The 16,140-nt window shown below is 43.7% G+C and overlaps 1 protein-coding gene across 4 annotated transcripts in view; it reads right to left on the minus strand.

The window, feature by feature from the left end:
- Positions 1–4,218: 4,218 nt before the first annotated feature.
- The window catches only part of GART (phosphoribosylglycinamide formyltransferase, phosphoribosylglycinamide synthetase, phosphoribosylaminoimidazole synthetase), a 32,736-nt gene continuing 20,814 nt past the window's right edge, over positions 4,219–16,140 (minus strand). For all 4 annotated transcript variants that reach the window (XM_059164635.1, XM_059164638.1, XM_059164636.1 and 1 more), the window contains 8 exons: positions 15,516–15,767; positions 15,125–15,277; positions 10,842–11,048; positions 9,657–9,794; positions 7,873–8,003; positions 7,468–7,609; positions 6,456–6,571; positions 4,219–6,359 (listed from right to left, as the gene is read on the minus strand). In XM_059164635.1, the coding sequence (XP_059020618.1) occupies positions 6,171–6,359; positions 6,456–6,571; positions 7,468–7,609; positions 7,873–8,003; positions 9,657–9,794; positions 10,842–11,048; positions 15,125–15,277; positions 15,516–15,767 (1,328 nt within the window). In that variant the 3' untranslated portion in view covers positions 4,219–6,170. The remainder of the gene's footprint in view (positions 6,360–6,455; positions 6,572–7,467; positions 7,610–7,872; positions 8,004–9,656; positions 9,795–10,841; positions 11,049–15,124; positions 15,278–15,515; positions 15,768–16,140) is intronic.

Raw genomic sequence — 16,140 nt, forward strand, 5'->3', positions numbered from 1 at the left:
AGAGACACAGAGAGAGAAGGAACACAAGCAGGGAGTGTGGGAGAGGGAGAAACAGGCTTCCCTTCTCAGGTCAGCAGGGAGCCTGACCTGAGCGGAAGGCAGATGCTTAACAACTGAGCTGATGAAGTTCTAGAACATAGGTGAGGTTCGGTGGGGTGAGGTCTGGGCAGATGAGAAAGAAAGAATTCTTGAGACATCTTTGGTGCAGAATGGTGGCTTATTAAAGCACGGGGACAGAACCTGTGGGCAAGAAGAGCTGCTGCCCTGGGGATGTGAGGAGTGGTCCATTATATACTTGTAAATTGGGGCGGGGATTAGGGGGTGATGTAAGTCTCTAAGGAATTTTGGAAGTAAGGTTTCTAGACCTTGAGGGGCTAGCAATTATCTGGGGAAAAGGTTATTCATTACCAGTAATAAAACCTTCCTGAGAGACCCTTTAGATGTGTATCAGTGGGCCATATGCTTGGGAATGCTTGTCGACAGTATCTTGGCGGTTTAGAGATAAAGTTTCCTAAAGGAATTGTTAAAGTAGACTTATAGGATCCTGGTTGGGGGTAGGGGGTCAGCCAGGCTAGGATTGTCCTTTGCCCTTAGCAAAGCCTCAAGGTGAGGGTAGTTGAGTCCCTACAGGAGAGTCACTCTGCCTGTTTTAAGGGCTTGTCAGTAAATCAGGAAATTTAGTAATTTTCCTCCTGCTTCTGTTTCCCACATCAGAGCCACCCAGGTGCCCCAATATAGATTTTAATATGATTTCTGACACAAAGCATGGAAGTTATATCTATATTCATTTAAGTGACTTCATATTTTGAATGTGAAGTATTTTCTTTCTTACTTATTTTTTTAAAGTTGGCTCCACACCCAACATGGGGCTTGAGCTCATGATCCCGAGATCAAGAGTCACATGCTCCACTGACTGAGCCAGCCAGGTACTGAAAGACCCGCGGATCCCCTTACCCAAGAATCCAACACTGCCACTGGATGCAATCAGCAAGAGGTTCTTTATTGTTACGCAGGCGCCTGCGGGTGGTCAGCAGCTCCTGCTAGCTGAGCACACCTGGCTGGGGTGGTGCAGGATTTTTATAGACAGGTACAAACAAGTCCCGGATGGGACGGGGCCGATTGGCTGACAATTTGAACATTTGAAAAAAGGCATACTTGGTGTTAGTGGATTGGCCCTGGAAGACCCCCTCGCGCGAAGAGAAAGGCGGGAAGGGGAAACAAAGAGGGGAAGTTTGACCTTATCACTCAGCAGAAAGACATCCTGTCTACCTGACTATGCAGCCCCCTGTCTACGTGACCTACGTGACCATGCAGCCCCCTTGCCTATGTGACCATGCCTCGGCTATTAGGAGAAGGTATCTTGTTCAAACAGGAGACAAGTGTCATGCCCTAAAAGCCAAGCAGTTACAGAAAGGCAAAAGAGCAGTTACATTGAATTCAACCCTGGGGGAAGGGTCTTTTCACTGCAAGGGGAGGAGGGGTACTCTTACACAACAAAAGAGCAGTTAATTAGTTAACGACGGGGGGGGGGGTGTCTTTCAGTACCCCCTGAATGTGAAGTATATCAAATGTGTGATATATTTTACAACATCAAATTAAATGTGATCTTGATGTATTGAAAAAACTATTAATTAGGGGCGCCTGGGTGGGGTCGCTCAGTGGTTAAGCATCTGCCTTCTACTCAGGTCACCATCCCAGGGTCCTGGGACGGAGCCTTCTGTCAGGCTCCCTGTGATGGAGTTCTAGAACCTAGGTGCTGTTCGGTGGGGTGAGGTCCGGAGTCAATGACCAAGAAAGAATTTTTGAGACATCTTTGGTGCAAAATGGTGGCTTATTAAAGCACGGGGACAGGAGCCATGGGCAGGAAGAGCTGCTGCCCTGGGGGATGTGAGGAGTGGCTGGTTATATACACAGGAGTTGGGTAGGTGAGGACAAAGGGGGAGTTCCGAAGGGCTGTCAGGGTCAAGAAGACTGTCAGGATATTGAAGGCCTGGTTACTATCAAGCCAAGGCCGGTTTTCCCTTTAACGAGGCACTAGCATGAAGACAATTGGGAGTTTCCTGGTGGAATGTCACATTCCTGCTATCAAGCGTCCCTGTTAGTGAGATTTGGGTTTAGAAGAAATTTAACTTTACATTTCCTTCTACCTCAGCCTCAGTTTTGTTTATGGAGGGGAGGGTGATGTTAGGGCTCGAGGAACTGAGTTATGTGCCTCTGGAAATTGGGCTATTGATAAGGTAACTTCTTTGTTGTAATTCTCTAGGACATTTGTAAACCAAGGGAGACTCCTGTCTTGCAGGGTTGTGATCTCTGCAAGTTAACTATTTGTTTTTCTTTTAGGGCAGCCAGGGATGCCTGAGGAAAGTCACACATACTACCAAGAAGAGGCGAGGAGCCAGTAGAGAGAGGGAGCCAGGTGCCAGCCTTTGCTTTGTCCTCAGCCAGCCTCCTGCTCCCTCATCACCTGCTCAGCGGGGAGCCTGCTTCTTCCTCCCCCCTCTGCCCCTCCCCTGCTAGTGCTCACTCTCTAGCGCACTCTCTCTCGAGTAAGTTAAATTTTTAAAAAACCACAACTGAAGGGGCACCTGGGTGGCTCCGTGGGTTAAGGCTCTGCCTTTGGCTCAGGTCATGATCCCAGGGTCCTGGGATCGAGCCCCGAATCTCTCTGCTCAGAGAGCCTGCTTCCTCCTATCTCTCTCCCTGCCTCTTGGCCTACTTGTGATCTCTCTCTCTGTCAAATAAATAAATAAAAATCTTAAAAAACAAAAACAAAACCCCACAACTATGAATTAATGTTTTTATAGTGACATTAGGAGTTGTAGCTTTGTTTAGGGAAGCAGTTTTATGGGGATATAATTCATACGCCACACAGTTCGTCCATTTAAAATATACAGTTGAGTGGCTTTAGATATGTCCATGGAGTCATGGGACCATCTCCACCATCTAGCACATTCTCAGTACCTAATAGAAACGCTATACCCTTTAGTCAACACCCTCAAAATACATCTATCCCCACTGCCCTGGGCAACTATTTACCTATTCTGTGTCCGTAGGGATTTGCCTGTTCTGCACCTTCCATACCAATGGAATTATAAACGTGCGGTATGTGACTGGATTCTTTTACTTAGCTTGTTTCAAGATTCCATGTTGTACGTATCAGTCCTTCATTTCCTTTAATGATTCTAACACTCCATTGTCTGGATAGACGACGTATCTTCATCGATTCATTAGCTGAAGGACATTTGGATTGGTTCTACTTCTGAATTAATTTAAAATGTTAATTACACAATTCGCCCCAGGGGTGCCCATCTGGTTCAGTTGGAAGAGTGTGTGTCTGTTGATCTCAGGGTTGTGACTTTGAGCCCCACGTTGGATGTAGAGATTAACTTTAAAAAAAAAAAAAAAAAATATATATATATATATATATATATATATATATATATATATATATATATATATAAAACCAATTGGCTCCAGCTAAAAAGGAAAATGGCCTATGTTGTGGTAAAGAAAAGGCTGACAGGGCTTGTGAAAGCATGGCTATGAGAGCCCATCTCTTAAACAGTAGTGGAGGAGGCAGAAACTTATGTATTACAGAGGTGACTGGTAAAAAGGCAGCTCAGGGGGAGATAGGCCTAGAGGAACTGTCAGTGTTAACGGGAACATGAACTTAAAAAAAAAAAAAAAAAACTAGGGTTTTATTAATCTTCCTGAACTACTTGCAGCTGCACTGGTCACCCGAACGGTGGGGTCGGGCCCGTGTCACATGGGGGCTGCTGTGCAAGGTAATCCCCTCAGTGTGCCCAGGGCAGCCACCGTCCTGCGAGGCAGTTTCACGCTGTCCAGCAGCATGAGGCTGTATTTCTGTTCTCCCTTGGCTCCTGGCTGTGAGAGCTGAGGAGGCTGTGGGAGGGGTGGGGTGACCTAAACTTGGCCAATTGGATCTTCCTACCTGGGACTTTAAGCCTGGATGAGTGACCCTGAAACACAGGCAGTCAGAGTGCTTCAGTTGTGGCGACAGGGCGGATGGAGTGACCACTGGAAGTGGGGTCAGCAGAGCCCAACATGGCCTGGCAGAAAAGTGTCCTTGACTGTCTCCTCCTGGGGCAAGGCTTTGGCTATGGTTCTGCTCTCTTAGCACAAGAGAATTCTGTTCCCTTAGCACAAGAGAGTAGCCGAGGGAAATGTGGTGGAAAAAAAAAGAGGCTCTAGCAGCTGTACCAGTTATTAAACTTTATTATGACTAGATACCATATTATACTTTATGTTTGTATAGCAGTTAAAAAGGATTAAGTAAAAAATTTGAGAAGGAACATTTAGAGACATGAAGTTTAGAAACATGAAGTTTCTCTTAGAAATTTCACACTCCTCTTTAGAACGTTTGGCTTACTTGCTCTGGAACTCACACTTGAATCCTTCCACTTCTTACCACCAGCAATGCTGAGGAACAGTTGGACCCCCTCTACTTTTATTAAAGTTTGTGATTTTATCCACCAATACCATTTTCCTTTCTATCTTTTAACTTTCTATAAACTTCACAGGACAATGTTTGGCATGTACATAACAGGTATTTAATGTTGCGTGTACTCTCCAGAACAAATGAATCAGTTGTTTTTACAGCAAAGGGGCTATGTGAAATGATGCACCTGAACCTCCAATTTGATGGCCTTTGCCCACTGTAGTCTGAGTAAGAGCGACATCACTGGCCAGCTGCCTGGGTCTGGGGAAACCTACTTGCACCAGAGGCAGTGATTAAGGTCTATTGGGGAAGGTGCCTCTCCTCTTACTCGCCTACTCTTTCCTTTTGTAAGGCTAGAATTTGTATCTTCTGTATAAAATGACTGCTTTAAACTTGAGTTTGAACTCCAAGGGAGGATTCGAACAGGGCCTCCATGTATCCTGCGAGTAAGGCGCACTCCTGCTGGGCAGGCAGATCTTAGGCCACATCGCTTTGAAGGCTGCCCAGTAGTGGAAGGATTGCTGGCTGCTTTGGGGCTGGATGGTCATTCCTTGTTCACTCTGCTACGGGGGAAATGTGGTACCAAGCTTGAGGTCATGTACATGTGCCTAGTAGGTCAACCTACACCTCCCAGTTCCAGAACTGTATATCCAGACTGGGAGTAAATGGCCAGAGTGGAAAACCTATGCAGCGCCATTCTACTCTTTACTCGTCTGGGAGCAGTGCCTTCCATTAGCCCTCACTGCTCCCAAGCAGCACCTAGCACGCCTCCAGTATTCTGTTTATTATCATTCTCAATCTTATATTCAGATGTATTTGTTGAAAGAGTAGTGAGTTACAAGCGCTTTCATAACTGGGAAGAGCTATGAAGTAAATGCTGACCTTTGAGGGCCTACTCTGTGCCAAGCCCGGTTTTTGGCATTTCATACGTATTAACTTAATGATCAAAGCCACCATGACAGCATTTGCCTGTGTCAGTAGCTGGGGACACAGAGACAGAGAGGCTGAGTAACATGCCTCAGTCCTATGTTTGAATCTGGATGCCACCAAAACTCTCCCTATAACCTTCTAGTATTTATAAAAGTAAGGATGTTGATAACATACAGAATAACTGTGAAGCTACAATCAGAGTAGTACAGAAACTGCCAATAATTAGAGGGATGTTTAATAATATTTCAAAGCACACAGTATACTATCCCTCAGAAATGGGAGCTACACACAAATTCTGTGACATTAAATCATGATCAGGGTAATTAGAGACGTTTCCATTCAAACCAGTACAGATTACATAATATAGGGGAGAGACAGTAACTTGGGAGTTTTGTGGGTTAACTCTTCAAATACCAGAGCACATGTAACTACAAAAAATGGAGGTGGTATCATTCAGAAGGAGAAGACCAAGAGTTCTGGTATCTTGTCTGGCTGAAAGCGAAAGAATTCTGAATGAGCAACTTGGTTATGAACAAGAAGGTCCAGAACAGGTAAACCTGGAAAGACCACTGGTGGTGGCACATAGCTCTTAGCTATGCTGTACCAGTCTTGTTTTTAACGAATCTCTATTCCTTAAAAAAAAAAAAAAAAAAAAAAATGGCCAGGGGTGGGAGTGAAGACCTCTTTTTCAGTATTCTTCTCCACGGAGTCCATGATAAAAGTCACCATGCACACAGCCAGACTTCTTTCAGAAGTGGCTCTACTCCCGGGTTGGGAGACTTCACTCTGTGACCCAACAAATCTTGCCATTTTCTCCAAGCCGTACAGCTCCACTGGCTACCAGCTGGAGGGCTGCAGGGAATATTTTGTGCTCTGCTAATTTCACTCTTTCAGACAGAGTTGCAACAGTGTCCCCTCTCTTCACTGGAACAGATTCTTGTAAAATAATCTGTCCAGCATCTACATCTTCCTGGAGGAAGAAGAAGAAGTTTTGAACATTACTTTCTAGCTAGCACAATTTACATAAAGACACAGATAATACTTTGGTAGAAAGAGACATACTCACAGCTACAAAGTGCACGGTACAGCCGGTGACTGTGACACCAGCTTCTAGGGCTTGCTCGTGGGCATTTGAACCCTTAAAAGACGGGAGCAAGGATGGGTGGATGTTGAGCATCTTCCCTAGAAATTAATGAAAACACAGTGGTCAGAATTTACAAATTCTAGGTCCTCTACCAAAGAATGTATGTTTTTCTGTCTAGAGTCGGAAGTCAGGAGGAGCAGGGTTTCTCTGGGATGGGTGTTTATTTGTAGAAGACAGAAATGAAAGGGAAATAAGGGTTTTCATCTAGGAGCCGTGGGCGCAGCAACCTCCTGCCTTGCACAACTGAACACACACGAGGCGCTCTGAGTAGGCGCCTGCAGTGACTAGAAGCGGGACAAAGTGAGACGCGGCCTGCTGCTGGCACGTGCTGTTAGAAAGAGAGCGGAGAGTCCTACACGGTGTCTACGTGCTCGACCTCTAATCACAAAGTGGCATTGCCACTTTCCACAAGGACTTTAACCATAGTCACTTAAGAAACCACGAACTCTTTGGAGAATCCATCTGTTGTCCAAACAGGGGCACAAAAAAGAACAGCAGGACGCAGTCACAACTTTAGTGGAAAGGGCTAGAACACAAGGTGCGTTTTCCAGAAACAATGCCTTCCTTGCCATGTGTGGCAATGGTCTACGAAGTGTAGATGGACTCTCCATGTTGGGAGACGGGATCATTTTCTTTCATGTCTACACAAGCAAAAATGTCTCTACTGAATGATCCATTCAGAAGATGAAATGCTAGTAATGTGAGTAACCTAACCTGTGTTAGAAAGTGATTGATTACAGCAGGCCAAAGAAAACTGATAAAGGCACAAGATAAAATGATCACTGGGTCGTTCTCTGAGCTGAGGAAATTAAATCACAACCTGTGTTAAAAGAGCCTAGTAAATACTTCACCATTGGGTTGCTTGGGAGGCTAATGGCCCTGCAGTGTGCGTTCAGCTGATATCTCAATGTGGTGTCACACAGGTTTTGCTTACCATCCCATTTCCTGACAAAGGGGCCAGATAAAATTCTCATGAATCCTGCAAGACAGACTATGTCTGTGGAGTACTCCTCAAGGACTTGGTCAACTGCAGTGTCAAATTCTACCCGACTTTTATATAATTTATGATTAATTACCTGTAATAGAAAAAAATCAGCACAACTTTTTCAATGAATTACCAAAAACAATTTAAAACTCAACCTGTACATAGACCATGCTTGCCCTCTTTCTCATAAAGACATCCTGGAGAATGAAGTAGAAAGGCAGCCCAGCACACACCCCAATCCAGAAATCCAAAGAATAAGCTACCCTTACAGTTAGAGGTCATGTTAGGGGTAGAGGGGGCAGGTTATGAGTTTAAATACAGTCTTCAGGAAAGACACTTGTCAGAGTAACTCACTCTGCTGGGAATTCCAGCTCTCTCCGCTTTATCTAAGCCAGCCACTGCGGCTTTGTTGGAGATAACGACGACTATGTGCGCACAGCTACTTGGCTCCCTAGTGCTGTCTATGAGAGCTTGCAGGTTTGATCCTGAAAGAGAGAAAAACACACAAGTAAGTTTAAGTGTCCTAATAAAGATATGTTCCATTTTGCATAGCAGATGGTCAAGATTTCCAAATAAATATCTTAGAAAAGACTGGCAAAATATGTGAGGCTTTTAAATTCCTTCTCTTGATGGATTAATAGCTTAGGAAAATGTAGGCACTCCTGGTTCTAGGATATATAATTGGTCCTACAAATAATATGATCAAGCACAGTAAGAGAAACAGTGTAACATGATTTAAATACTGACTGGTGGGGCGCCTGAGTGGCTCAGTGGGTTAAGCCTTTGCCTTTAGCTCAGGTCATGATACCAAGGTCCTGGGATCGAGTCCTGCTTCAGGCTTTCTGCTCAGCAGGGAGCCTGCTTCTCCCTCCCTCCCTACCTGTGATCTTTGTCTGTCAAATAAATAAATAAAATCTTAAAAAAAACCTGACTGGTGAGGAATTAGCTGCTTAATTAGGCAAGAAAAATCAACCCTCTTTAAGATTTTATTTTTTTAAGCAATCCCTATCTGTGCCCAAGATAGGGCTTAAACTTATAACCCTGAGATCAAAAGTCACATGCTCTATCAACGGAGTTAGCCAGCTGCCCTGAAAAATCACCCCTCTTAAGAAGTAGCCACTATGGGGGCACCTGGGTGGCTCAGTGGGTAAAACATCTGCCTTCGACTCAGGGTCCTGGGATCGAGCCCCGCATTGGACTGGCTCCTGGGGGGGGGGGGGGGAGTCTGCTTCCCTTTCCCCTCTTCCTGCCTCTCTGCCTACTTGTGACCTCTCTCTCTGTCAAATAAATAAATAAATAAATAATCTAAAAAAAGAAAAAAAAAAAAAGAAGTAACCACTATGAACCTTATAATAGCTTTTTTTTTAAAAAAACCATTAATTTGGGCTTGAAGTATATTGAAACCTTAAAATGGACTTGGAAAGCAACGATACTTCTAGTAATGTATCTTAAAGAAATAATGAGATATGCACCTAGAAATGTGGTGTATATTTACCAAAATGTTCACAGCAATGTTATGTACAACAGTGGGAAAAATAAACATGCTATCTCCATCTGAGCGAATACAACACTCTTATTATTTATTTTATCCCTCTATCCGTAAGAGTCAACCATAAATTTCATATTCTTATTACCATAAAAAAACCACCTCAGCTGTTTTAAGACTTTTTATCTAGAAAGCAATAACGAGAAAGTTGGATTTTCCATTTCTTCTGGTTTCTCTTTCTTCAACCATCTTCCTTATACCCTCTATTCTGCCTTTAGGTGTCTCAAAAGCCCGAGAAAAGTAGAAAGACTGAGGACACAGAATAACAAAACAGTCCTTAATGATCCCCTGCCCCACTCTACTGACAGTTTCCTCACAATCGGAAGGATTTTTGGGGTGGGGGGAGTGAGCATTTCTTTTTAAAATTAATTAATTAATTACTGAGAGAGCGCCTATGTGTGAGAACATGGAGGGGGAGGGACAGAGGGAGAAGCAAGGAGCCCGATGTGGGATTCAAGCCCAGGACCCCTGGGATCATGACCTGGGCCAAAGGCAGGCTTAACTGAAGGCAGATACTTAACCAACTGAGCAACCCAAAGGCCCAGAAAGAGCATTTCTACAGCCCCACAGTAAAGAGGAAGGCATATCTTACCTGTTCCAGATATTAAGACAGCCACTCTTGCCTTTTTTGATTGGACAGAGAAATGATTTTTCATGGTGCCATTTTCCAATAGTGATCCATTTATTTGCATGGTTTCTATCAAATTCTTGACTTTCACACGAGGAGAACCTTCATGTCAAACACACCCAATAAATAAGAATGGAACTGTGAACTAACAGTAATAATGGAGAGAAAAGTATTTTATGAAAACTTGAGAATACCTCATCTTGAAAATAAATTATGAAAACACTAACAAGACTAGACTTGTATTACTTAATGTTATTCACTCATAAAAACTTCCTGAAAGAGAACATTTATAATTGCCTACTTCAACTAAAAGCCACAGCATACCACTATCTCCTGGCCTCAGGGGAGGCATGTGACACAAGTGAGGCCATTCAAAGATTTGACAGAAGATGCTGAGCGACAGAGGACCTCTCTTTCCTATTGCAATATGAGCTCAAGGATGTGGACTCAAACATCCTTCTGGTACTTGGAGAACCTGCTTGAAATGAAACCTACATAATAAATGAAAGGCATACACAGATATAATTGGCAAGGCCTGGCATCTCTTAGCTAATCTGAGTGGGTTTTCCGCCACTCTCCTTATTTCTAGTACTTCTAACGGAGTCCTGAGTATACACAACACTTGTCAGGGCGCTCGCTTCACAGTTTCCTGAACTGAACTGAATCACGAGGTAGAGCCCGAGACAAGGTCTCGCCTGTGGAAAGACTCCTCTGGGAAGGATCCCAAGAAACCAGAGGGAGGCTCTGGGAAACGTGACACGGAGGGCCAACAGAAGAGTGTGTCACTAAACTGGTCACCACATGGGCAATTGGGGCTTGATTCCACTGTGAGCCTCAAAAGAGCTATGAAGACTGCTTCAGAACTGTTCCCTTTTCTGTCCCTAAAGTGGGTATTTACTTGCTCCGCTGGCTAAGGGTTGTCCTGTGGGGTGCAGCTGCGCACAGGGACTACTGCACAGAGGAGTCAGAGCTCTTCGGCCCAAGTGAGGAGAAATGCGGTGGTACCAGCTCGGGCGCGGTCCGGTTACAGCTATGTAAATGCAGTTGCCCCAGCAATGGCCGGACTAAAAGGTGGACACAGCTTCGGAGGCGGGGCGGAGTTGTACTTCTGGTTAGATACCCAAGAACAACGGATCAAGGAGTGATTACCTTCAGGACATGCCACCACCTTGCCAATCACCCAGGCTTCCTCCTTGTGCTGCTTAATATCTCTCAGAATCTGCTCTGCCAGATCCTTTGACACCACGAGGGCAGCCCCAATCCCACAGTTAAATGTTCTGGCCATTTCTTCCTCAGAGAGGTGTCCTTCCTGCTGTAACCATGAGAAGATCCTGGGGACCCTCCAGGTCTGGGCATCTGAAAACAGGGAAGAGTTGTCTGATTAGCCTATTGTCACACACAAAATATAACGTGTGCATATATACAAAGCTGTGGAAATACAAGCAGCTCTGCTCTTTTACGTAGGGTAGAACTATAAACTGGCCTTCCAGAGTTTTTGGGTGGGATCCATTTGTACCTCATCCAGAATATTTTTGCTGATACACTTGGCCAGTATTAACAGTTAAGTTAGGTTTTGTGGTGCATTAACTAAATTCTTAGCAGTCTCTTAATAGATTGTTACGAACTGAGTTCCAGTAAAGGTTTGCAAATGTAAAGCTGGGTCTTAGTGATGACCAAAATGCACCCTAAGTGTGATGAAAAACTAGGTGGCTTACATTACAGATTTAGAAGAAATGTACAGGGCACATGCGCATGTGGGGGTTACGGGTGGGGGAATGGGTGCCACAGAGGGACAAGCAGACTTCCGGCTGAGTGTGGAGCTCAACACAAGGCTTGATCCTAGAACCCTGAGATCATAACCTGAGCTGAAATTAAGAGTTGAATGCTTAACTGATTGAGCCACCCAGGTGTTCCTTTCCATATCTACTTTAAAATTTAGATTTAGGTCTGTTATAACACAACAAAAATCTGACAAAAATTTTTAAGTAAAGGCATAAACACAACATACATACAATTTAAATTTGGATAGTTGTTTAGAATCTACAGTTATGGGATCAGACTTGCCAAAACTCTACTAAATTAAATATTTATTTATGATGCTCCTAAGAAAGGGAAGCCATTATGGATGTAGCTTTTTATTAAAAAATAGGATTAACCATCAGTTCCCCTTATTAATTTGGTGGATCTGCTGGATAATCAGTTCTTTATTTTTATTTATTTATTTTTTAAAGTAGACTCTTCCCTCAGTGTGGGGCTTGAATGAACTCAAGACCCCAAGATAAAGAGTCGCATGCTCTACTCTGTGACCCGGTCAGGTGCACTGGATAATCAGTTCTTTAATGCTCTGGAGTTGATACAATTTTTAGGGAGCATCACATATTCATGAACCTTCTCCTCTATCAGATTTAATTCCATTTCTACCAGCTGGGAAATGTCCACTCTTACAAGCTGAGCTCCAAAGATTTAGCTACAGTGATGTTCACTCTTCTATTAACAGTCTAAAGCCAACAGCAACACAAAACCAAATAGTGGTATATGCGTAAAAAAATGGAATACCCAGGGCGCCTGGGTGGTTCAATGTGTTAAAGCCTCTGCCTTCGGCTCAGGTTATGATCTCAGGGTCCTGGGATGGAGCCCCACGTCGGGCTCTCTGCTCAGCAGGGAGCCTGCTTCCCTTCTTCTCTCTGCCTACTTGTGATCTGTGTGTCAAATAAATAAATAAAATCTTAAAAAAAAAAAAAAAAAGAATGGAATACCTGTCTCAAAAATGATGCTACTCTGACAGCTGGATATTGATGGTAGAGTAAATGGCAGAATAAATAGAAGATTACCAAACTATAATCTCATTTTAGCAAAATGATTAATAAAGTATCTGTTTGTAAGCAAACAAACAAATAAACCCTGACAGGCTACAAGCCTGGTTTCTAAAAATGATCAGATGTCAGCAGTAACATAACCAGTTGCAAATTTAATGTTGAAAATGCCTTACCTAAGTCTGTTGGTGGAGTAGGATTCCTAGAAGAAACCTCAGAGGCTGATGTAAGGGCCTTTCTTTTTTATTGGGACACAGACATTTGTGTGACTCAACCACCACGGCTATTGGGAATATGGTGAAATCGACTGTATGTCATGATCAGTTCGGATTCTTCGGGTTCTTTCTGAGCTTCATGTACTCTGACTCTACTGTTGGCTCAGCAAATCCACTCATGGGCACCCACAGCTGCTTCCAGCCTGACTGGACCAACCCGCTCAAAAAAAAAAATTTTTTTTTAAAGATTTTATTTATTTATTTGAAAGAGAGAAGGATCTCAAGTAGGCAGAGAGGCAGGCAGAGAGAGAGGGGGAAGCAGGCTGACAGAGCCTGATGCGGGGCTCGATCCCAGAACCCTGAGACCATGACCTGAGCCGAGGGCAGTAAGGCTCAAACCACTGAGCCACCCAGGTGCCCCCCATTTTTTTTTTTTTTAATTCATGTTTCAAGGCTCTACATACTCATACTTTGGGAGAAAAATCACACAACCACCTTCGCCTTCATGTTCAGTGCTTCTTGTCTCATTCTTTTTTCTGACTAGACTATCTCATTATTTACTCTTTTTCTCATGCCCTCACTCCTGGGTCTGCTCATCTCACTAACCCCTTCGTACCTCACTGGGAAAAAGGGCTACTTTATGTGAACTTCTTTAGCTTCTAGTCCATTAAAGCAATGTATGTTAGTTGACCGTGATAGCTGGGGCAGTTCCTCTGTTACCCTACAAAAACAGGGATGGAACACCCTGTTGCTCACTTTGCTATGAGTATAAGTAATGATCTCCCCCTTCCCTTTGACCAGTAAGTTTCTTGAATCAGCAGCCTCCGCTCACTGTCCCTATTTATCTCTGCCACCCACTACACCCATGATCACGTGGTGGGCGGCCTCTGCACTCACTGAGATGCTTTCCGAGCTGACTGAATCATACTGGTTTATTTCCAGTTCGCATCCTACATCCCGTGGCTGCAACTGACGCCGCTGACCACTGTCATATTCAAATCCGTGGGGTTCATACTTTTACTTGGTTCACTCCCTGCTTCTGACTGTTCTTTTCTAGTAATTCTACCTCTGTCAACCTTCAAAGTAGACAGAGCACTGAGGAGTAACAGTGGAGTCCCCGTACTCTTTTGGCTATAACTATTACTATCCGCATCTGAGCACCAAACTTAACCTCAGCCTGATAGCAACTTCTGCTCCCAGACACCTCATAATAAATACACTGAAGACTTAAAACACTATTCCAGGGCGCCTGGTGCCTCAGCTGGTTGAGCGTACGACTTGATTTCGGCTCAGATCTTGATCTCAGGGTTTTGAGATCAAGCCCCATGCTGCGCTCTGCATTCAGTGCGGAGTCTGCTTGAGATTCTCTCCCGCTTTGTGCTCCCCACCCCTGGCCTTGCACACACCTGCACTCCCCTCACTCTTCTAAAATAAATAAATAGGGGCGCCTCGGTGGCTCAGCTGGTTTAAGCATCTGACTCTTGATTTTGGCTCACGTCATGATCTAAGGGTCCCGGGACTGAGCCTCACGGGACTGAGCCTCACGTCAGGCTGTGGGTTCAGCGGGGAGTCTGCTTGAGATTCTCTCCCTCTGTCCCTCCCCCTGCACTCTCTTTCCCAAATAAGTAAATAAATCTTTAAAAATAAATAGATAAGTAAATATTTGTGAAAAAAACACTATTGCCACTTCCTACTCCAAATCTACTATTCCTCCTGCATCACGGATGTTACTGTCTATATTTACTTGCTTAACTAGAAACTTGGGACTTCTTTTTCTTTCTAAGCGTAAGTGATTCTCAAATCTGTCTCCCTTCTCTATGGCCTTGGTTTGGGTCCTGCTTGTCCCTTGCATAGGCTACCATTTCCCTTCCTGGCATATTTTGGTTCTATCTTGATAGAGCCTGAGACTACCAACCTCTCATATCCCCCAAAGCACTTCATCTATGTAAGTCGATTACACGAGGGGACCTTACACCTTAAAAATGTGGCTAATAAAGCAAAAAGAGGCTAGTTTTATTTTTTCTGAGGAAAAAAAAAAAAACTTAAAAAAAGGCCAGTTTTATTTTTGCTGAGAAACCTCAATAATTTAAGAATTTTCCATATAGGGACGCGTGTGTGGCTTAGTCATTACATGTCTGTCTTTGGCTTGGGTCATGATCCGAGAGTCCTCGGATCAAGCCCTGCTTTGAGCTCCCTGCTCAGTGTGAAGTCTGCTTTTCCCTCTCCCCATCCCCTTGCTTGTGTACCTTCTTTCACTCTCTGTCAAATAAATAAAATCTTAAAAAAAAAATTTTACTTCCCCACATATATAATTATATGTGTACTAACTAACATGGGTTTTCTTCCACAATGCATTTTATTTCCAAATGGTTTTCTGAACAAAAGTTCCTTTCAGCAATCTTACCTAAATCCACCCCAAACTTCTGAGGAAGGACTCGGGGGATGTTTTCTAGCAATCCTCCACCAGTAATATGGGCAAAGGCCTTGACGTGTCCTGAACGTAGGACAGGTAGCAGTGAATGGCTGTAGATTCTGGTTGGAGTAAGAAGTAAGTCCCCTGTGTATTGGAGAGAAGAGATAAACTTAGCCTATGAACATAAAACCAAAGCATATGTCAATAACAATTCTGAAATAGAGAATGATTTGACCCTACAGACACGCCAGTTCTATGGTAAGGTCCGAACAGTGAACTCATAGGGCAATGTAATTTATTCCATTCTAATTAACTAATGAAAGACTAACCCATTAAGAGGTGCTCACATATTTCTAAGGAAAATTTAAATATGAGTGTTTACCTAAGGTCTGATCACCACAGCCTTCAGGTGCTGGAGATGAGTACTGGAGGGAAGATTTTGCTACAATTTTCCTTACAAGGCTAAATCCATTGCTGTGAAGACCAGATGAAGCTACTCCAATAACAATATCCCCTTCAGTGATTCTTTCCAGGTGAGGGAGTTTCTGATCCCGCTCCATGGCACCAACGGCAAAACCAGCTAGGTCATATTCTCCCGGAGGATACATGTCGGGCATTTCTGCAGTTTCACCTCCTGGCAGAATGATGAAACAAGAACGAAGTAGTCACATAGTATTTATAAACCTACCTGGGAAGTACTGACACCAGGTACTCTTTTTTCCTTTTTTAAGTTTGTATATAATTTCTACACCGAACATGGGGCTTTGAACTCACAAACCCAAGATCAAGAGGTGCATAGTTTTCTGATTGAGCCAGCCAGGCATCCCTACTCTTATTATGAACAATTAAACACATAGCTATGTTCCGCAAATATTAAAAAAAAAAAAAAAGTCCTCTATTAGCTGCCTAAAAGAACTTTCGACCGAGCATGATTCCAAGGGAAACAGTACTAATTTCCACGAAGGAAATGTATAGCCCAGAATAGCATTATTGTCAAAGAATGAATG

This window comes from Mustela lutreola, chromosome 2, assembly GCF_030435805.1.
Source record: "Mustela lutreola isolate mMusLut2 chromosome 2, mMusLut2.pri, whole genome shotgun sequence".
NCBI lineage: Eukaryota > Metazoa > Chordata > Mammalia > Carnivora > Mustelidae > Mustela > Mustela lutreola.